The sequence below is a fragment of the Hemitrygon akajei genome, chromosome 3, assembly GCF_048418815.1.
Source record: "Hemitrygon akajei chromosome 3, sHemAka1.3, whole genome shotgun sequence".
Classification (NCBI taxonomy): domain Eukaryota; kingdom Metazoa; phylum Chordata; class Chondrichthyes; order Myliobatiformes; family Dasyatidae; genus Hemitrygon; species Hemitrygon akajei.
The window spans coordinates 64253078-64275814 of NC_133126.1; the positions used below are offsets into that span (position 1 = coordinate 64253078).

Genomic DNA, 22737 nt, shown 5'->3' on the forward strand with positions numbered 1-22737 from the left:
TAAATTTGTCAATCTAATGTTGACAAATGCTGCAGATATGCTGAGTATTTCCAGCATTCCTCAGTTTCTATTTCGAACTGTATCTCATCTGCAGTTCTTTTGCACTCTTGGATTACATCACATTTTGATTGACCCATTTGATGGTAACTAAAAACACTTGCAATTGCAAAAATGTACAAAACCAACAGAAAACTGTGATGGTGAATATAATCAAGTACAAAATAAATATAAGCTAACTAGTTTGTGGGTCCTCTATTGCTTGCCACATGCCTGTATGTACTCAGGGGTGTGGAAAGGTTTGTTGTTCATAACATTCTTGTAGAATTCGAGTGGGGTGGAGAGTCACAGAGATCTTTTGAGCAGTTTAGACTGTGAACAGCCAGCAGTTTCAAGAATTATGATTAGGAAAAAAAAGTGACAGACAGAAATCTCCATAGATCTTCATTTTAAAAAAAAACAGGAATATAAAGTAGAAGGAAACACTGCTTACCGGTTTTCACAGTAAACTATACTTAGGTCCATATTTACTCTGGTGACAAACATTTGGCAGTCAATCCGAACTTCATTTATTGTTGGAGGAGGCAAAGCGTGAGCCACAACGACTAGACCGATGATTTGTGTGGGCAGTACACGTCCATGGGAATGAGAAACTCGCAATCTTAACCGTCCTGTTACGTGAATGACCTAAAACAAAATAACATCACAAGGAAGTGTAAATACTAGAGGTCTACCAGTTCATTGGTGTTCAACGATCGAGGCATAGGGAAATTTGATTCACTTTAACATGGCAATCCTTCTAAATCTGGCTGCAATCGATTTACTTTACGTTACACTGAGAAAGAAAGGATCTGTATGCCAACACATATTAAAAGGAGCACCATAGAAAGCTTTGCATTCTGGAAGTGCTGGTGTATTGTTTATGGTGTTGGACATTCCTCCACTATTCTTAGGGAAAGGATTGAAATAAACACATTTGTACTTATTAAGGACTTGCTAATAATCAATGAGAACATTCAAGAGGAAGTACCACTTGGTGCTTCTGAAAACAACATTTAACTATAGATCATATCTGTGTTTTACAGTTGAAAGATCAATGGGAAAATCAAAAGGCCTTTAAATCCCAATCTACCCCTCTATCAGAGTCTTGTAACAAACATACATTGTCTCTGAAATTCCCACACTGCAAGGCAATTTTACCTAAATTGTTATTAAATGCTCTAAAAATAAACTAGGAAATTATAGATGGTGAGCCTGACATCAGTAGTGGGAAAGTTATTGGAAGGTCTTCTAAGGGACTGGATATATGAGTATTCGGCTAGGCATGGACTAATTAGGGATAGTAAGCATAGCTTTGTGTGTGGCAGGTCATGTCCAACCTATCTTGTAGAGTTCGTCAAGGAAGTTACCAGGAAAGTGAATGAAAGCAAGGCAGTGGATGTTGCCTACATGGACCTTAGCAAGAAGGTTCAATTGCTCGGCATTCAAGATGAAATAGTAAATTGCAATAGATATTGGCTTTGTAGGATGAGCCAGACAGTGGTAGTAGATAATTTCCTTTCTGACTGGAGGCCTGTGACTAGTGGAGTGCCTCGGGTTTCGGTGCTGGGTCTGTTGTTGTTTGATATCTATATCAACAATCTGGATGATAATGTGGTTAACTTGATTAGCAGATTCGTGGATGACACCAAGATTGGGGGTGTAGTGGACAGTGAGGAAGACTATCAGAGCTTGCAGTGGGATTTGTAAGAGCTGGAAAAATGGGCTAAAAAATGGCAGGTGGAATTTAATGTGAACATGTGCAAGGTGTTGCACTTCGGTAGGACCAAAAAGGGTAGGTCTTACATAATGAACTGCAGGGTGCTGAGGACTGCAGTAGAACAAAGCGATCTGGGAAGTCAGGTCTATCATTTATTGAAAGTGGCATCACAGGTAGATAAAGTCATAAAGAAAACTTTTGGCATATTGACCTTCATAAATCAAAGTATTAATTACAAGAGATGGGATGTTATGATGAAATTGGGTAAGAGTTGGTGAGGCCTGATTTGGAGTATTGTGTACAGTTTTGCTCACTTATCTATAGGAAACATGTAAATAAGTTTGAAAGAGTACAGAGAATATTTACAAGGATGTTGCCTGGATGGAGAACCTGAGTTTTATGGAAAGATTGATTATGTTAGGACTTTATTCCTTGGAACATTGAAGATGAGGGGAGATTTAATAGAGATATACAAAATTATGAGGGACACAGATAAGGTAAATGCAAGCAGGCTTTTTTTCCACTGAGGCTGGGTGGGACTACAACTAGAGGTTATGGGTTAAGAGTGAAAGTGGAACATGAGGGGGAATCTTCTTCACTCGGAGGGTCTTGACAGTGTGGTGAATGCAAGCTTGATTTCAACATTTAAGAGAAGTTTGGAAAGTGCATGGATGGCAGTGGTATGGAGGGCTATGGTCCTGGTGCAGGTCGATAGGACTAGGCAGTTTAAATGGTTTGACACAGACTAGATGGGCAGAAGTGCCTGTTTTTGTGCTGTACTTTTTTATGACCTTATGACTCAATGCCTACTATAAACATTGGTCAGGATTAGTTGGTCTGACATGGAATTTTTATTTGTTCTGGCTTTAGTGGCCCAGAGAGAGCACAAAGTTCAAATTAAATTTATTAACAAAGTACATATATGTCACCATATACAACCCTCAGATTCATTTTCTTGTGGGCATACTCAGTAAATCCAATAACCGTCAAATAATCAATGAAAGACTGCACCAACAGGATGGGGAGCCAGTGTGCAAAAGATAACAAACTGCAAATACAAAATGCAAAAGAAGAAACAATGATAATAATAATTAATCACCACCCACTTAGATAACCACAAATATACTTACAGAAGAAGAGAAGGGTGCTGAAAGTTATTGACAATAGGCAATTATTGACAAAAGGACAATTGACAATAGATTTTGTAATTCTACATCAAGCCTGGCAGAAAAACAGAAATCCTTCATGTTGTTATATTGACTACCAAAATTCTGTGCCACACTCATGGTTAATAGAAGTGCTTAATATATATATAAATTACACTCAATACTTACGAAATTTGTACAACATCTGATGATGCATTGGTATACTATAATCGACCTATCTATTAGCAACCAAGAAAGAACAACCACTCTTATCAAAATTAACCAAGCATTTTCGAGGGCAAATCTCTAAACATGCTATGGTTTTGTCTAACTTTACACTCACTCACTAATATACTGAATCAGACAAAAATGGTGCTTCAAATCAGAAACAACCAAATTATACCTTGACACATCTTCTATACATGAATGATTTGAAATTAAACGCTCTTTCATCAGTAAAGCTGCAACAGTTACTTCAAATAGTAGAACTATCTTCTAAAGATATAAACAGGAACATTGGACTAGATAAATGCACAACATTAAGAATAAAGAAAGGTGCAATAGAGCTGATAGAATATGAAACACAGCAGCAGGATACAATACAGCTGATGGATGGATACCAACAGGTAAACAAATACCACAGTAAACAAGGGAAAACTTTTGACAGAATTTACTTCAAGGCTTAAGAAAATCTGCCAAACGGAGCTCAATAGTAAAAATATAACAAAGGCAATTAACATTTCCGCTGTACCCATATTATCGCATTCTTTTGGCATAATAACATGCAAAGAAAAATAAGAATTGAGAAGTCAAATTTTAGAAAACACTACAGTATGTACACGCTAATGTGCTTAGATTAACACCGCCTAGGATAGAAGGTGAAGACGGATACAGACATAAAAAATTTACACAACAGTCAGATAAAATTTCTCAGGATATATGTTCATCAATGGAAACAGGATTCAGCATGCCATGTGAGCATATGCAATCTGATGAGAAGTATACAACACTAATTTAAACAAAACCACAACCTAGAAAAATGAAGAAATTATCACTGTAAAAGAAAAAATTGGCCAATGGAAGAACATGACCCTCCATGGAAGACATTCCCATCATATGAGCAGACTAGATGTCAACAAGGACGTGCCAAACACCTGGCTCAGAGTTGGAGACCTCTTCCCTGAAATAGAAGGGTTCTTTGTGGCAAAACAGGACCAGATGATTAACACAAAAAAAGGAGCAAAAGTGCATAGTAAAAGACCAATAAATTCAAGATGATAAATGCAAAAAAAGCCAAGAGAAGCTAGAAACAATCCAACACATTACAGGATCCTGCAGCAGTTTAACTCAATCTGATTACTTACACAGGCACAATCAAATGGCAAATATCATTCAGCAATATCTTGCTTTAAAATACAAACTTATAAAAGAAACCAGACCTTGCCATAAGCACCTGCCTGGTTCAGTATCAGAGTCAGAGTCCCACAAATTATATTATTACCGATCCGTTATTACAGAGAGGACAACCCATAATAACTGTTCTGATATAAAATCAGGGGCAGGTAGTTTTGAGGAAGTAGAGAAGACACATTAGGAGAATGGGCAAAGAAGTGGCAGATGGAATACAGTGTTGGGAATTGAATGGTCATGCACTTCGGTAGGAGAAATAAAAGGGTTGACTATTTTCTAAATGGAGAGAAAATTCAAAAATATGAGGTGCAAAAGGATTTGGGAGTCCTTGTGCAGGATTCCCTAAAGGGTAATTTGCAGGTTGAGTCTGTGGTAATGAAGGTAAATGCAATGCTAGCATTCATTTCAAGAGGATTAGAAAATAAAAGCAAAGATGTAACGTTGAGGCTTTATAAAGCTCTGGTGAGGCCTCACTTTGAGCACTGTGAGCAGTTTTGGTTCCCTTATATAGGAAAGGATGTGATGACACTGGAGGAGGTTCAAAGGAAGTTCTCAAAAATGATTCAAGAATTGAAAATGAGGGTGACCTAAATGAAACTTATCGAATGTTGAAAGGCCTTGATAGAGTGGATGTGGAAAGAATGTTTCTTATGGTGAGAGAGTATAGGACCAGAGGACACAGCCTCAGAATAGAGGGACATCTGTTCAGAATGGAGATGAGGAGGAATTTCTTTAGCCAGAGACTGGTGAATCTGTGGAATTCATTGCCACAGGTGGCTGTAGATGCCGTCTTTATGGATATTTCAGGCAGTGGTTGATAGATTTCTTAAACAAAAGAGAATCTGCAGCTGTTGGAAATCCAAGCAACACACACAGAATGCTGGAGAAACTCAGCAGGTCAGGCAGCATCTTTGGAAAATAGTATAGTTGGCGTCTCGGCCCGAAATGTCAGCTGAACTTTTATCCATGGATGCTGCCTGGCCTTCTGAGTCCTTCCAGCATTTTGTGTGCATTGATAGATTCTTGATTGGTCAGGGCATGAAGGGATATGGGGAGAAAGCAGGAGACTGGGGCTGAGAGGAAAATTAGATCTGTCATCCTGAAATGGCAGAACAGACTCGACGAGCTAAATGGCCTAATTTTCTGGTCTTCTGGTCTTAATATTACAGGATAAACATGCAGGAACAACTTACTTCAAAGATATAGCCATTCCAAACATGCATACCACGCAGAAATCAGTAAGTGAAAAACACCAGAAAACTGCTGAATTAAAAGAGGACATTGAAAAACTATGGAACGCGAATACGGTATACATTGTCCCAGCGTAATATCATCCCAAAGTCACTACACATTAGCACTAAACAATTAGGCCTACACAGCAATCTTTATGTAAATCTCCAGAAAGCCACAATACTAAACACCATTAGAATAGTCCAAAAGTTCCTAGCAATTGAGAAATGAGTGTGCTTTGTTATGCATGTTCCTCAGGTTTTACCAGCTTGAGCAGAGAAACATAAAAATATAACAATAATAATAAATAAATAAGCAATAAATATTGAGAACAAGAGATGAAGAGTCCTTAAAAGTGACTCCATAGGTTGTGGGAGCAGTTCGGTGATGGGGTAGGTGAAGCTGAGTGAAGTTATCCCCTCTGGTTTAGGTACCTGATGGTTGAGGGGTAATATCTGTTCCTGAACCTGGTAGTGTGAGCCTCGAAGCACCTGTACCTTCTTCCTTACGGCAGCAGTGAGAATGAAGCACAACCTGGGTGGTGGGAGTTCCCAATGACAGATGCTGCTTTCCTGTGACAATGCTCCATGTAGATGTGCTCAATGATGGGAAGGGATTTACCTATGATGGATGGGCCAAATCCACTACTTTTTGCAGGACTTTCCATTCAAGGACACTGGTGTTTCCTTGATACTTTGAAGCAGCCAGTCAATATACTCTCCACTACACATCAACAGAGGTTTGTCAGAGTTTTAGATGTCATGCCGAGCTTTGCAAACTTCTAAGGAAGTAGAGGCGTTGTCGTGCTTTCTTTATAATTGCACTTACATACTGAGCCCAAGACAGATCCTCTGAAATGATAACACCAAAGAATTTAAAGTTGCTGACCCTTTCTGCCTTTGATCCCCCAATGAGGACTGGCTCATGGACCTCCAATTTGGTCCTCCTGTAGCCAGTAATCAGCTCTTTGGTTTTGCTGATGTTGGGTGAGAGGTTGTTGTTATGGCACCATTCAGCCAGATTCTCAATCTCCCTCCAATATGCAGGTTTGTAACCACCTTTGATTTGGTCTGTGACAGTGGTGTTGTCAGAAAACTTGAATATGTCATTGGAACTGCGCTTAGCTACACAGTCGTAAGTATAAAGCGTGTAGAACAGGGGTCAAAGCACACAGCCTTGTGGTGCACCTGTGCTGATGGAGATTGGGGAGGAGATATTGTTGTCCATCTGAACTGACAGGGATTTGCAAGTGAGGAAATCAAGGATCCAATTGCAACAGAAGGTTTTGTAGCCAAGGTCCTGAAGCTTATTGGTAAGTTTTGTATTGATTAGCTTATTGATCACAAGCATTGTTCAGGGGAGCAGGCAACTCTTCCCCTATCTAGGTGTAGCTCTTAGAGAAGGGACATGCTTAGACCACCAGCTCTAACCTGGCTGTGGGTTCAAAACTTGCTGAACACTTGCAGCTGTACGAACTGTCTATGGGCAGCTTCAGGTTGGCCAATGGCTGGCTAATTGTGGATTAGCTACTTCATGATGCTGGATGGGTAATAGTTAGAAACTTAATCCCAGTTATGCTGTTGCTGGCTTTGCTGCCAGGCAGGCATCTGAAAACTGAATAGCTGCTTTAGGTTGGTATCCACATTTGTAGTTATATTATAGAGTGTCCAGGGCAGGAGCTCAAGGTCGATCACCTGCACCTAGGTTGTCATTCTCAGCTTCTCTGCTTTGTGAGAGTGGAGACCTCTGGTACAATTGATTCCACACTGCCACTATATGTCTGTGCAGTTGAGGGATTAGTGTAAAGCAGCACATGTGGACAGCAGATCAGATTGTACACAATTCAACCCAATTGGTTTATGGACTCACAGGAATATGTACTCAAAATTGCTAGGGAGAAAATAACATCATACTCGGCCCGAAACGTCGACAGTGCTTCTCCTTATAGATGCTGCCTGGCCTGCTGTGTTGCACCAGCATTTTGTGTGTGTGTTGTTATCATATTTTTATATTCTTTTGCAAATGCTATCATCCATTCTTCATAGATGATACAGAGTTCACCATGGTCATGATGCAGATCCATATCTTTCTACACTGGTGCATTTGGGAAACTTGTATTCTGATCCCCAAAGGTTATTTTCTACATTGTTCACTACAGCCACATTTCACTGTGAAGTGAACGGAGATTTTAACATTCGTAATCTTAATGAGCCTCAATTGGCTATCTGAGGAGATGATGAGGAAAAATAAGGAAGAGCATACATTTATAAAAACAAAAATAGAAAATACTGCAAAATAGAGCACTTCATGTAGCTTTTGTGGAAAGGGAAACAGTTAGCTGCTCAGGGTGAAGGAGCTTCATCAAAATTGAGAAAAAGAAATAAAGTTAGTCTAAGTAGCAGATAAGGCAAGAAAGGGCATTGATGGAACAAAGGAAATTTCTGTGATTAGGTGAAATAGTGCAGCTGTTTAGAAACACAAGAGATTCTGCAGATGCTGGAGATCTAGAGCAATATATATAAAAATGCTGGAGGAACTCAGCAGGTCAGGCAGCACCCACAGAAAAGAATAAACAATCGATGTCTCGGCCCAAAATGTTGACAGTACTCTTTTCCATAGATGCTGTCTGACCTGCTGAGTTCCTCTAGCATTTTGTGTGTGTAGCTGTTTAGGAGCTAATGCTGAAAAATCTACATGACGCTGTCTAGACTATTGGGAAATCCCAGCAGGCCCAAATATATCAATGAAAGAAAAAAGAACCCAGAAAGGTAGGAAAAAATGACCAGCTCCAAGACAAACCAGTTCTAATGCAAGCAGAAAGAAAAAGCTAATTATTTAAAGCTGAAGAAGTCCAGCAGGCATTTAGAGATGCCTCACTTCTTGGCCATGAGTTGCTTTTTTATGTTTAGGGTTCTTATGATATAAATATTTTGCAACCAAAGGGTTACATTTGGAATTGGTATTGCAAACTAAATGCACTGCAATATTCCATGATCGATAGCTGAGTAAAATAACCACAATATTCTGTTTTTGATATTGTTTGAAAGATATTACTAGAAGCACTTTCTGACATGCTTGGAATAAGAGCAGACCATTGAATTTAAATTCTTGATCTCCCATTCTACTTTATCATGGCTCCTGCACTTGATGTGTTTACCTGCATTGTACTTATGCCACCACCTGACTGGATAGTATATGAACAAAAGCTTTTCACTAAATCTCAATACTTGTAGCAATAATACATGAATACCAGTGTGTCCACTCAAACAGGCCTCACCTTAACACTTAACCTGAAATTATTGTATAGGGTTTACTAACCTTTTTTTCTAGATATAGTAAGTGGAAATGGGTTGTTCATATGTTTAGGGTTCTAATGTGATGTGGGTTCAAAAACAGGTTGAGTCTTTTTCAATGTTTAAGTCATTGAGATGTTAGCACTGACATGTGGATGCTGGCACTCAGCTGTCCAGTAGTTGGCTCCATGATTTTGACCAAAAATATCATTTCCATTGGAGCGGCTTATTTTCCATGGGTCCCAGGTGACAAGAGAGAGGTGTGTGTGTGTGTGTGTGTGTGTGTGTGTGTGTGTGTGTGTGTGTGTGTGTGTGTGTGTGTGTGTGTGTGTGTGTGTGTGTGTGTGTGTGTGTGTGTGTGTGTGTGTGTGTGTGTGTGTGTGTGTGTGTGTGTGAGTGAGAGAGAGAGAGAGAAAGAAAAAAAAAGGTCCTGGAAGGGGAGCCTAAATTGCTAAAAGTAACTTCATTTTCTAAAATCTAATCAGGTCACAATCGGGAATGTTGACCAGAAAAGTTAAACTAGCTCAAAAGTTTTGTGTGGGTGTGAGACTTGGGTTTAATAATAATCAGAATTTTGATATACAAACGGCGAAGCATTTACGATTTGGACAAAATAGTGCTCAATTATTTTAGAGCTTCACATCCAATCAAATCACTTTGTGGATCTTCGTGTTTATACATTCATGTATACATGTGCAATTGCTTACAAACAACATCATGTGGGAAGGTGATTCAGAAGTTCAAAGGTTCATTTATTATCAAAGTATACAGCTTCTCCAGATAGATGAATTTTAATTCTTATGCTGTATAAGAAAGCCATCAAGTGTAAATGCGACTATCTGCATATCTGAGGGTCTGTGTATACAAGAGGGTACATAGAGGTACACGTTATGGGGTACATGAAGCATTGTAGTACCATAGTTAAGATTGGTAATCTAACATTACATCCTCATTTTGACTGGTATTTGTTGCCTTTATTTCTGCAGACTGGGTCATTCTTCTGTCCACAATCGATGATTTTAGCCTCTTAAGGGAAATAGAAATGTTAACTGTAGAAGTATTTCTTATGGAATATCTGTGAAACACAAGCTAACTGGACTATATTTCCCAAGAAAACTTGATTCAGTGAGAATATATGCATTTACCACAAAATAGCCATTCAGTGAAGTGAGATCATCAATATGTATTTTCTTGAGCTATCTGCTTCAAGTCTAGTGCGATGTTGAGCCAGTTCTAAGAGGCTCTACAAAATCTATTGAACATACTTGTGCAGCTTTTGGAGGAGCATTATTCCCTGCTATTGTGAAGGGTCAGAAAAATAACTACAGACTGAGTATACAGGAATAAGGTATTGTTCAAAGGACTTATCCTGATTAACTTGTGAACAGAAAATGGAACAGCTAAAATCTGCATTTTATTAAGTTCAGTCTTTGTACAAACTAAGTGATATTATAGTCTTTTACTGATCCTGTAAATTTTATGCAACCTCTAATTGATGAGATTACCAGGAAAGTTGATGAAGGGAAGACTGTGGATGTTGTCTACATGTTCTTGATCAAGGCCTTTGATAAAGTCCCACATAGGAAGCTGGGCCAGAAGGCTCAGTCACTTGGTATTCGGAATTAAGTAGTAAATTGGATTCAACATTGGCTTAGCAGGAGAAGCCTGGAGGCTTATGACTAATAGTGTGCTGCAGGAATCAGTGCTAGGTCCATTGTTGTTTGTCATCTATGTTAATGAGATGGATGATAGTGTGGTGAACTGGATCAGCAAATGTGTGGATGTTACCAAAATGGGAGAGTAGTGGACAATGAGGAAGGCTATCAAAGCTTGCAAGATGATCAACTGGAAAAATGGGCTGGAAGATGGTGGATAGAATTTAATGCAGACAAGTGTGAGGCGTTGCACTTTGGTAGGACAAACCAGTGAATGGCTGAGCACTGAGAAGTACAGTAGAACAGAAGGATCTAGGAATACAGATCCATAATTCCTTGGAAGTGGCATCACACGTACATAAGGCCCATAAAGCAAACAGAGTATTAAGTACAGGAGTTGGGATGTTATGTTGAAGTTATATAAGAAGTTGATTGAGTAAATTTGGAGTATTATGTGCAGTTCTGTTCACTTACCTACACCAAAAATATCAGTACGATTGAAAAAGTCAGATAAATTTTACAAGAAAGTTGCTGGGATTCAGGAACTGAGTTATAGGGATAAGTTGAATGGGTTAGGACTTTATTTACTAGAGTGTAGGAGAATGAGTGGAGATTTGAAAGGGGTATACTAAATTATGAGGGGTATAGATTGGGTAAATGCAAACAGGCTTTTCCCTCTGAGGTTGGGTGAGACTAAAATTAGAGGCAAAGGTTAAGGGTGGAGGGTGAAATATTTAAGGGGAACTTGAGGGAGAACTTCTTCACTCGGAGGGTGGAGCAAGTGTGGATTGGGCAGCCAGCAGAGTGCCGATGCGGGTTTGATTGTAACATTAAAGAAAAGTTGGAATAAGTACATGGATAGGTGGGGTATGGGTCGAGGCAGGATAGTTTGGCTTTGGCCCAGTGGGTCAAAGGGACTGCTTCTGAGCTGTCATGCTCTACGACAAACCTCAGCTTCAAAAATTAATATATAAAAAAAAAGAATCAAAATTAAAATTCCACACAGAATTGTCCAAAGGTACTTCTGAAGTAATTTTAGTAATGAATACTTTTGTATGCATTGCTGCAAGAGTGCTCGTGGCAAAAAAACATCACAAGTGGTCGAAAAACCTTAATATAACCAAGTAGCTAAATATAAACCGACATCAAGAACCTACTGATGCAATACCCAGAATAAAAAAAATCTCAACTTAATGTAAGACAGCATACAAAAGAATAAGTTTTTTTATAATTCATAGTTCAGCACACAATTTCAGCCTTCTCAGAGTGAATAATGAGTAGATATACATAAGAAATCAGAATTATCAATTTTTAGGAATTCTCAGGAGTACTCTTGATATACAATATAGCCAACATAATGACTGAAAAATGTACATCAGTGCATTAAATAAGATTAAGTTGAGACCCAGTTACAAAGGCAGGTGTAAACTAGTAAAATGAACTCTTTGATATGAGCCCTTAAGTAAAATGCTTGTGTAAGCATTTATCCAGGATAATCTTATTTCATGCCACATGTGTGCAAGTATATGCCTTAAGGCCATTTTTAAATGTCAAACTCAGAATGCGTTTTCCTCCTAGGGTGAAAGGCAGAGCCAGAGCTGAACAATGTTTCAGGTGCATTGTGGCTTCACCTTCATGCTGCACCAGCACCTTTCCATAAAAGGTAGAAAAACCTGCAGTGGCCTTCAATGTCTCAGCAAAATACTAGCAGTTTATCAGAAAAAGAGACATTCACAGAGATCCCTGTCATGCTCTGGAGAAGCTGCCACATATTCGAAAAAAGACAGCATAAAATAACTGCAGCAGCTTTGATCAAGAGCCTTCTTTGAGCCAATGAATGACATTGTAAGTGCTGCATGCAGTATGATATGTGTAGCTTAATTCTGAAACATGTAGCCCAAGGTATTAGAATGGATTACAGTTTCAATTATGGGTTTGCAGGTAACCTTGCATACCTGTTCAATTGTTCAAATTAACTCCAGTCATAAAGCTATTTTAAAAATTGCCCATCGTACGGAATAATGCCACCATGCCAAGCCCTCATACAGACATCAAAATATCTCCTATTATAACATGACAGCTGTTGGTGAGCTAATGAAAGCTTCAGACAGTTAATGGGTCTTTTAACTATTGCCACTGGACTGGAACATTCAAATGCTTACACACAAATGAATTATGCAAACAGATGTTTATAAAGAAAATAGCAGTCAATAATACAATATTCTTAAATCTTAACTTTAACGGATGCTAAATTTCTTATTTCAAAAAACTGTGGATCAATTTATGCCTCAAACTGTTGAAATATATCAGATATGATAATGCTCCAACAGTAAGAAGAAAGTTATCTCATTGCTTCAATAAGGAAAAAAAATTTAGGGACAGGAAGGGGGAAGAGGAAATTAGTATTTCCACCTCTGCTTACGTGGAAGACGAACTTTGAATACCATATAAAGCCAAAATGGAAATCTACATTTTGTTTTACAAACATGTTCATGATTTTGCTAGGCATATTTTATATATGAAATCTTTCACCCCAGCAAAACTTATATTTATATAACATACCTTCCCTGATGTGAGCACTTGAACTTTACATATTGTTTGAAGATGCACAGAGGAATAGAAAATTGAAGGAAAGCCTCTGATTGCCCTCAAGCATCATAATGTAGTGATGAAGTGATGGAAAATGTTGACAACAAAGGTATAAAATAAATAAAACAATATTGTAAAATTACTTTTCCACTATTATAGCACTCACATTTTGAAGCCCAATTCCTTGTAGGACAACTAATTGCATCCGTTATTAGAATGTCATTGATGTAAAACAATAATGGCCCTCAGGTAACATTATTTTTGATAGCATCTGTCAAGATCAAGCTTGATTATGTAAATTTATTCATGCAAAAATGTTCAAGAAATAGATCCTGATGAATAAATCTGGTTTATGTTTGGAATAAAGTGTGGCCAAGTAGAGGAGTCTTCCTAAAATGTAATTGTCAGGAGTTGTTCTTCTGCAACAAACAACATAGAATAGCTCATCAAATAAGTTAAATACATTTCTATTGCTTATTTGTTTAGGAAAAGCACCTTATTAATGCTTTATTGAAAATAAATGAATTGAATGATGTAAGTGTTATTCAAATATTTTCATGTTTTTATGACTGACAACATTGTTCATAACAGTATCTTGAGCCTGCATTTAGTTAACAATTGGAAGACATCTATCTGATAAATACTAATGCTATTTTGTGAACATATTTCTTTTTGTGTAGTGAATAAGACTGCAAATTTACACAGAATAATTTCTTTCGCCTACAATCTCCAATTTAATACAACTTTTCCAATCTTATGTTTATCTTTCGTAAGCTTGGCAATGAAATAATGATTAGCTACCATGCAATTTGTAATTGTCAATTAACTTTGCACTTGCACCAGATAGCAAGGTTAGTGAATTGAAGCATGGTAGATGTAATGTGATTGATCTGTGATTTAAAAAAGTACATAATCTGTCCCTATATGAGCTCCAGCTCAAATACAAACAGGATGGCTATGCCTACAGAAAATGTAAAGGCCACTATAGTTAGTCAACTGAGAAATTAAAGACAGGGACAACACAAAAGATTGAGAATGTATATACTTATTAAGCACCAGAGTATAAATGGCAAAAGGTCTGACAAAGGGTAATAAATCTGTGTAACAAAGATTTAAGGCTGAACTAAAGTTTTTATTCAGCCAGATAAGTATGTAGGGATTGCTTACCATCTGGTCATATTCAAGCCTTGACCTGAAATCACACAGACTGCACTTTTCTACTGATGTACCTGACATAAAACTGATCTATCAGCGATCGAGCTATTGTTATACTTGGATGGTTGAAATGTAAAGTGAGCAGTTTTTAATTTTTGCTCAGGGCTCAGATGTTACAGAAATGAGCAAAAATATACTGCAGGGCAGATTCCACAGCAGATCTGCATGGCATTTAAAGAAGGCAACGCATGGGAAACCCAAGGAGGTTAAATATGAGAGCTCATGAAAAAAAGCGTGGCAATCATAAAGGATGATACACCAAGACCCATTCAGTGAGATGTCGCCAGTTCACTGAAGTCGTGATATCAACCACCCCAATGATACTGTGATTTTATCTCTTCAGTGTGGACTCACTTATGAGTTACGAATAAGTTAAAACTTGTTCTAAGTCAGCCTGCAACTCTTAAGGAGGGAAAGAGGACCACTATTATAATATGTAGTGGAAGTTATAACATTACACATGCTGCCAAATTTTAAATGTATTATTCGTTTTGGGATCTGGGTGCAGCAGTTAAGGCTAGCATGTATTTCTTATTCCTAATTAACCTCCAGAAGGTAGTGGTGTTCCTTTACATTGGGGATAATATTCCAGAATTTAGACTCCCAAAATATTTCAAAGTCAGCATGGTTTACGACTTGTATGTAACCTGCAGATGGTGGTATTCACCTGTATCTCCTGCTATTGTCTTTCTTGCTAGGGAGGTATTGTCAGAGTTGCCTGGGTGAGAAATTGCAGTGCATTACGTAAATGGTACCCACACAGTCCCTGCGCACTAAATCCACAAGTCTGCTTTGTACTCACTAGTACTGAACTTCTTTGGAGATGTTGGGGCTGCATTCACCCAGAAAGTATTCCATCACACTCCTGAGATGACTTGTAGATAGTACTAAGCAGTAGGGATGTTGGGAGATAAATCACTTAAGATATAGCCATCATATCTGTCCAGTTGAGTTTCTTGTCAGTGGTGACTTCCAAATCATTGATAGCGGGCTCTCAGTGATAATACTGCCATAAATGTGAAGGATGGGAGGTTGTTCTATCACCAGAGCCACAATTTGCAACAGTTGCTAATGCATTTCCCTTTCTCTTGCAGGATTAAGTGGCACAACAGCTGATGTATGGGGGAGCAGATGCACATATGTATATTATGTCGCCTCTGTGGAGGAGACACCATTCACCAATATGGATGTGGGTATGTACACTAGTAATCCTGAAATCATTAAGACATTGATGATGGCTTGTTGAATCAACGCCTGATTTCATGTCTTACTCCACAACTTCCTCAACGTCCTAACTTTCTTTTCAGATAACCAAGAATGATGCTCAGGCCAGTAGCAAAATAGGAAGAGGCTGAAGATGAAGAATTAACACTTGGGAATTGGCACACACCCTGACATTGTACACATATTTTGAAGTTAACTTTAAAAGGCAGAATCGGCATGCAGTCCTCACACTCACTCTTCCCCCTCTCCCAAAGGCAGAATCGGCACTCAGTCCTCACACTCACTCTTCCCCCTCTCCCAAAGGCAGAATCAACATGCAGTCTCACACTCACTCTTCCCCTCCTCCCAAAGGCAGAATCGGCACTCAGTCCTCACACTCACTCTTCCCCCCTCTCCAAAGGCAGAATCGGCACTCAGTCCTCACACTCACTCTTCCCCCCTCTCCCAAAGGCAGAATCGGCATTATGACATTGTGGAACAAAGATGCAGGCAAATAAGGAAAGGTTCAAAAACGATAGGGTTGTTGTCATGGGAGACCTCAACTTTCCTAATATAAACTGGGACCTTCTTGGTACAATAGGTTTAGATGAGGCAGAATTTGTTTTGTGCATCCAGGAGGGTTTGTTTATATCAATATTTAGATAGTCCAACAAGGCGAGGGGCTGTACTGGACTTGGTTTTGAGTAATAAGACGAGCCAGGTGAATGACCTTTTAGTGGTAAGCCATTAAGGGAACAGTAACCGCAACTTCTTAAGTTTTAAGATAGCTATAGATAAGAATAAGGATAAACATGGCCTTCATGGGAGAGTATTATATTGGAGCAGGGCAAATTATGAGAGCATTAGGCAGAAACTGGGGAGTTAATTGGAAACAACTGTGTTAGGGCCAGTCCACACCCGACATAAGCAAGATGTTTAAAGACACAGAGTACAGCACAGGTGTGTTCTGGTGAGAAGGACAAGGATGGCAAGGTAAGCGAAACTTGGATGTTGAAAGAGGTGATGAATTCAGTCAAGAAGAGAAAAGTATGTAAAGCTTCGGAAGGTAGAAGCAAACAGAGCCCTGGAGGATTATAAAGAAGCCCGAAAAGAACTTGAGAAGGAAACTAGGAAGTCAGGAGGGGGCATGAAAAGTCCACGGTATGAAGGATTAAGGTATTCTATACATCTGTCAAGAGCAAGAAGATAACTAGGAAGAGGGTAGTTATCCCTACGGCCACTCTAGGATAAAGGGGGGAACATTTGTTTGGATGAACAGGATGTGGGTGAGGCCTTTGGTGAGTATTTTTCATTATTATGTACCAAGGAGAAGGACATGGAGGATGAGCAGATCATTGCTGCATGTATTGGTCTGCTCAGGTATTTTGAGGTAAGGGAAGAGGAAATGTTAGGTTTTTTTAAATGGCATGAATATGGATAAATCCTCAGGTTCTGATGGGATACAAGACCATAAGCTACAAAACTTCAATTAGGCCACATCTGGAGTATTGAGCACAGTTCCGGTTGCGCTAATATTTACTTATTTATGTACAGTATTTAGAGATACAGGAATAGGCCCTTCCAGCTCACCAAGCCAGACTTCCCAGCAGCCCACCTATTTAACCCTAGCCTAATCACAGGACAATTTACAATGACCTATCAGCTGCTACATCTTTGGAACGTGGGAGGATACAGAAGCACCCAGAGGAAACACCATGCCCTCATGGGAAGAAACTACAAATTTCTTACGGGCTGTTTGGAATTGAACTCTGAACTCCAGTGCCCCAAGTGTGGTAGTGTTACGCTAACCGCTATGCTAGCATGGTGCCTTTTAGGGATAAATATAGGAAGGTTGTCAAGGTCCTGGAGTGGGTACAGAACAGGTTTATGAGAATACTGCCTGGATTAGAGAACATGTGCTATAATGAGAGGCTGAACAAACTTGGATTGCTTTCTGTGAAGCAGTGGAGGCAGAGGGGAGATCTGATAGAGGTTGATAAGATTATGAGCAGCATTGATAGAGTAGACTGATAGCATCTTTCTTCCAGGGCTGAAATACAAGAGGACATGCATTTAAGGTGTGTGGAAGTAATTTCAAAGGAGATTTGAGAGGCAAGTGTTTCTACACAGAGAGTGGTGGTAGATGCAGATGCATTACAGACTTTTAAGAGATGCTTAGACAGACACATGGATGTGAGGAAAATGGAAAGGTATGAACATTTTATAGGCAGAAGAGATTTATTTAGCTGGGCATTTGATTACTAATTTACTTGGTTGGGCACAACATTGTATCCATTCCTGTGCTGTACTGCTTGATGTTCTATGTTCTAAATGGCCTCAAATCTTCCAACCTGCATTGCTAATTACTGCAGTGGTGCACATAGAAGTATTCTGTTTAAACTAGCCCCTTTCTGAAGGAAAGAGGCAATCACTGAACCTGGAGTTTGTCTATTTCTAAACAACATTCCCGGTAACACACCTTTAACTAATATCATGGTGCTGCTAGCAACCTGTGACATAATCTCTGGAATTAGAATGGTCCTCTTTGAGCTTATAGAGTCCATTATCAACAGTAGTGTACATCACCAGTGGGCATAAGATGAGATATAAGATTAGCTTTATTTGTCACATGTACATCACACATTGAAACATACAGTGAAATGCATTGTTTTGCAACAACAACCAACACAGACTTAAGAATTGTGCTGGTGCAGCCTGCAACTGTTACTATGCTTATGTCACCAACATCAGCATGCCCACAATCTCACTAACCCTAACCACATAGCATTGAGATATGGGAAGAAGCTGGAGCACCTATAGCAAAACCCACACGGATGCCAGGAGAACACACAAACTGATGGCTGGTACTATAAAAGCAATTGTGCTAACTGCTACACTGTCGTGCCGACCTCATAACATTTCGAGCAAGGATTGGGATTGCTGCCAGACGTCTCTTTAGCCTCAAAATTTATGAAGTATATTCCCCACACAAGAGCAAATTTTGAAAGAAAATGTTGGAAATATATAGCAAGCCAGATAGCAGTTATGCAGAGAAAAACCAAATTAGTGTTTCAGTTTGTTGACCCTTTTCTCAGAGCATTTGAAATTATGAAACACTGACCTAATGAAACGTGATGTGTTTCAACTTCTGTGCTTTTTCAGTTTTATTCTTCCTTTGGTTAAGCCTGTACATGTTGTTACTCAGTGGCAGAAACTAATTCAAAGTTCAAAGTAAATTTAAGTCACCATATACAACACCAAGATTCATTTTCTTGCTGGCATACTTAATAAATCTAATAACCATAATAGAATCAATGAAAGACCACACCAACAGGCAGACAACCGTCTGCAAAAGACAACAAACAATACAAATACAAAAAGAAAGAAAAATAAATAATAAATAAATAAGCAATAGATGTCCGGAACATGAAATGAAGAGTCCTTGAAGGTGAGTCCATAGGCTGTGGGAGTGGTTTAGTGATAGGGCAAGTAAAGTGGAGTGAAGTTATTGCCTCTCATTCAGGATCCTGATGTGCAAGGGGTAACAACTATTCCTGAACCTGACTGTGTGAGTCCTAAGTCTCCCTTACAATACTCACTACTTTTTGCAAGATTTTTCATTCAAGGGCACTGGTATTTCTATATACAGCCAATCTCCACTTCATATCTACAGAAGTTAGTCAAAGTTACCAATTTCATGCCAAATCTTTGCAAAACCCTAAGGAGGCAGAGGTGCTACCATGCTTTCTTTGTAATTACACTTATGTGCTGGGACAAAGGACAGCTCCTCTCAAGTGATAACACCGAGGAATTTAAAGATGCCGATTCTCTCCCCCTCTGATACACTGATGAGGACTGGCTCCTGCACCTCCAGTATTCTCCTCCTGAAGCAAATAATCAGCTCCTTGGAGTTGCTGAATTTGAGTAACAAGTTGTTGTTGTGGCACCACTCAGCCAGATTTTTAATCTCCTCCTATACGCTGATCCGTCACCACCTTTGTTTCGGCCTGTGACTGTGGTATTATCAGCAAACCTGAATATGGCACTGGAGCTGTGCTTAGCTGCACAGTCAAAAGTGTAAAGTGAGTAGAGCAGGGGACTAAGCACACAGCCATGTGGTGCATCTGTGATGATGGAGATTGTGGAGGAGATGTTGTTGCCAATCTGAATTGATGAGGTCTGGAAGTGAGGAAATCGAGGATCCAATTGCACAAGGAGGTATTGAGACCAATGTCTTAAAGCTTATTGATTAATATTGAGCGGATGACAATATTGAATGCCAGGCTGTACTCTATAAAGAGCATCCTGATGTACACCTCTTTCCTGTCCAAATGTTCCAGTTTGAGTGAAGAGCCAATGTAAAGGCATCTACTGTAGGCCTATTGTGGCAGTAGGCAAATTAGAATGGATTCAAGTCATTTCTCAGGCAGGAGTTCGTATGTTTCATCACCAAACTCTTCAAACACTTCATCGGAGTGGACGTAAGTGCTTCTGGATAATCATCACTGAGGCAGGTTCTTCCTAGGCACTGGTATAATCGAAGCCTGTGAAAAGGAGGTGGGTACCTCAGAATGCTGAAGTGAGAAGTAAAGATCTCACAGCACAGATCAGCACAGATCTTTAGAACTTGGCCACCATCTGGGCCAGATGCTTTCTATGGATTCACTCATCTGAAGGATGCTCTCACATTGGCCTCAGAGACTGAAACCATAGGATCACTGGGGCTGTGGGAGATCATGATGATTCCTCCATGTTTTGATGGTCAAAGCAGGCATAGAAGGCATTGAGCTCACCTGGGAACAAAGCCCTGTTTTCAGCTATGTCACTTGATTTCACTTTGTAAGAGGTGATAGCATGCAAGAGCTGCAAGGGTTGTCAAGCATCCTTCATTGATTCAAGTTAAGTCCAGAATTGCCACTTCGCTATGAGATGGCTTTCCAGAGATCATACCTGGACCTCTTGTATCTCTCTTGGTCACCAGAGTTGAATGCCTCTGATCTGGTCCTCAACAGATTACGGATCTCATGGTTCATCTCGGGCTCTGGATGGAGAAGACTCTGAGTGGTTTTGTGGAGACACACTTGTCTACAACTGTTTGTATAAAGACCATGACAACAGTGGTGATATTCATTCAGATCTACAGGTGAGTTCTTTAACATGGCACAGTCCACCAAATCAGAGCAATCATATTGGTGCTCCTCTGTCTCCCATGACCACCTCTTTGTTGTCCTAATCTCTGGAGCCTTGTTCTTTAACCTCTGCTTTTATGAAGGTAGGAGAAGGACATGCATACAGGCGGTTTGGGCATGAAACAGTCGGCATTCCTTATCTTAGAAGAGCAGTGGCCTAGTGTGTTGGGACCTCGGCTGTGCAGGTTATATACTGATGGTAATTAGGCAGGGATTTCTTCAAACAAGCCTGATTGTTTACCTTAGGTTATCTGCTGTTGGAATTTGAGATTTAATGAATATTTTCATTGCCAATTTCAGAAGCCTACCTTCAACATTTTGATCTGAAAGCATCTTCTTTTGATAATGTGCTCTTTGTAGGGTTGAACGACACTCACTTTGTACTGCCAAACAGTAAACTCAGATCAGGATTTACAGGCTAACGGAATTAATCTCTGTAATTCCCTCAATTTACCACCATCACTTTTGGGGAAGATAAGCAGAGCCCCTGCAGAACTGATGTAAACAACTTGCTATTTATGATATCTCTCCAAGGATTCCATTGCAGTAACAGCAGCAGATCAGGGGAACCCCTGCTGAACTCAAGGCAAACGTGTTTATTCAGAATTTAGGTAGAGATTTAGACAAAAGCCAAGAACAAAATTTTAAACAAATGTTGTCTAATAAATTAGAAACACTTCATAAAAATATACTTAAGTAAATTTCAGAATAGCATTTTTCACTTTTTTTGGACATATGATTTTTAACTAATGATTGCTTAGAACTTTTATCATGTAATCATAAACGCGAGAAAGCCTGCAGATGCTGGAAAATCAAAGCAACACACACAAAATGCTGGAGGAACTCAGCAGGCCAGGCAGCATCTATGGAAAAGAATAAACAGTCAACGTTTCGGGCTGAGGCCCTTCTTCAGGACTGAAAAGAAAGGGGAAAGATGCCAGAATAAAAAGGAGGGAGGGGAAGGAGGCTAGCGGGAAGGTGATAGGTGAAGCCAATGTTAAGAGCTGAAGAAGGGTATCAGTGGAAACAACTGTTTATTCATTACCTTTGATACTGCCTGACCTATTGAGTTCCTCTAGCATTTTGTGTATGTTGCTTTATCGTGCAATTTATGCTTATTTGTTCTATTTAACTAAATTAATATGAAAAAAATTTCATTTAGAGAATTTCTGGATTACATGTGGATTGTAAAGTCTTTGGTTTTTCTCTGTTGAACTAATGCACTACTAGGTTTGATCTCATTCACTGGTTTTCTTTGATGTGTAGCTCACAACTGAATGCCACTTGCCCGAACATCGAACTCGTCTGCATGGCTCATTAATGGTGCAGTTGGTCATCACAGCATTGGTAAGGCCAATTTTGGTGAAAGCTAAATGTATCTCAAGCCATCGAGTATGAGTCTGAAAATAATTATTTGTAATTCATATTCTGAGTTTGAGCATTTCTGGCATAGCCAGCATCTAGCACCCATTTTTATTTGTCCCCAGGAGGAAGCAGAGCCCTTTTGGTTGAACCACTTCACAATGTCTAGTGAAGGCACTCAATCCCATTGAGTAGAGAGTTCCAGGATTTAGATCTGGTGACAATCATTAGTTGATGACGTATTTCAAAGTCAATATGGTATGATAGTTGGAAAGAAACTGCTGGCCGTGGTGTACTCAGCTACATTTTGGAAGATACTGTCAAAGCAGCCTGGCAAACAGTTATAGCGCATTGTTTTTGTGTAAGTGGTTACTTTGTCCCTGATTATTTCAAGTTTCTTGAGGGTTATTGACATCTCATTCATTCATTAAGTAGATATTATTCCATTATATTGCTGACTTGTGCCATGTAGTGATGGAAAATTCATGGGGCGGCAGATGGAGAGTTATGAGAATCTTCTTGTCATAACATGCCTCTTGTAACAGTCATAATAACCACACATCAATGACAAGAATACTTCTTGCTTCAAACCCAATTCTTGTCCACCCCCAATCTGACCATCACCCCAGCAGCCTATTGTAACCACCCAATATGACTCTACATAAACCATTCAACCCAACTAATGCCAAG

The 22737-nt window shown here is 39.3% G+C and overlaps 1 protein-coding gene across 4 annotated transcripts in view; it reads right to left on the bottom strand.

The window, feature by feature from the left end:
• npas3 (neuronal PAS domain protein 3) overlaps positions 1-22737 on the bottom strand; it is a 1106218-nt gene that overhangs the window by 25065 nt on the left and 1058416 nt on the right. For all 4 annotated transcript variants that reach the window (XM_073040034.1, XM_073040033.1, XM_073040035.1 and 1 more), the window contains one exon: positions 491-684. In XM_073040034.1, the coding sequence (XP_072896135.1) occupies positions 491-684 (194 nt within the window). The remainder of the gene's footprint in view (positions 1-490; positions 685-22737) is intronic.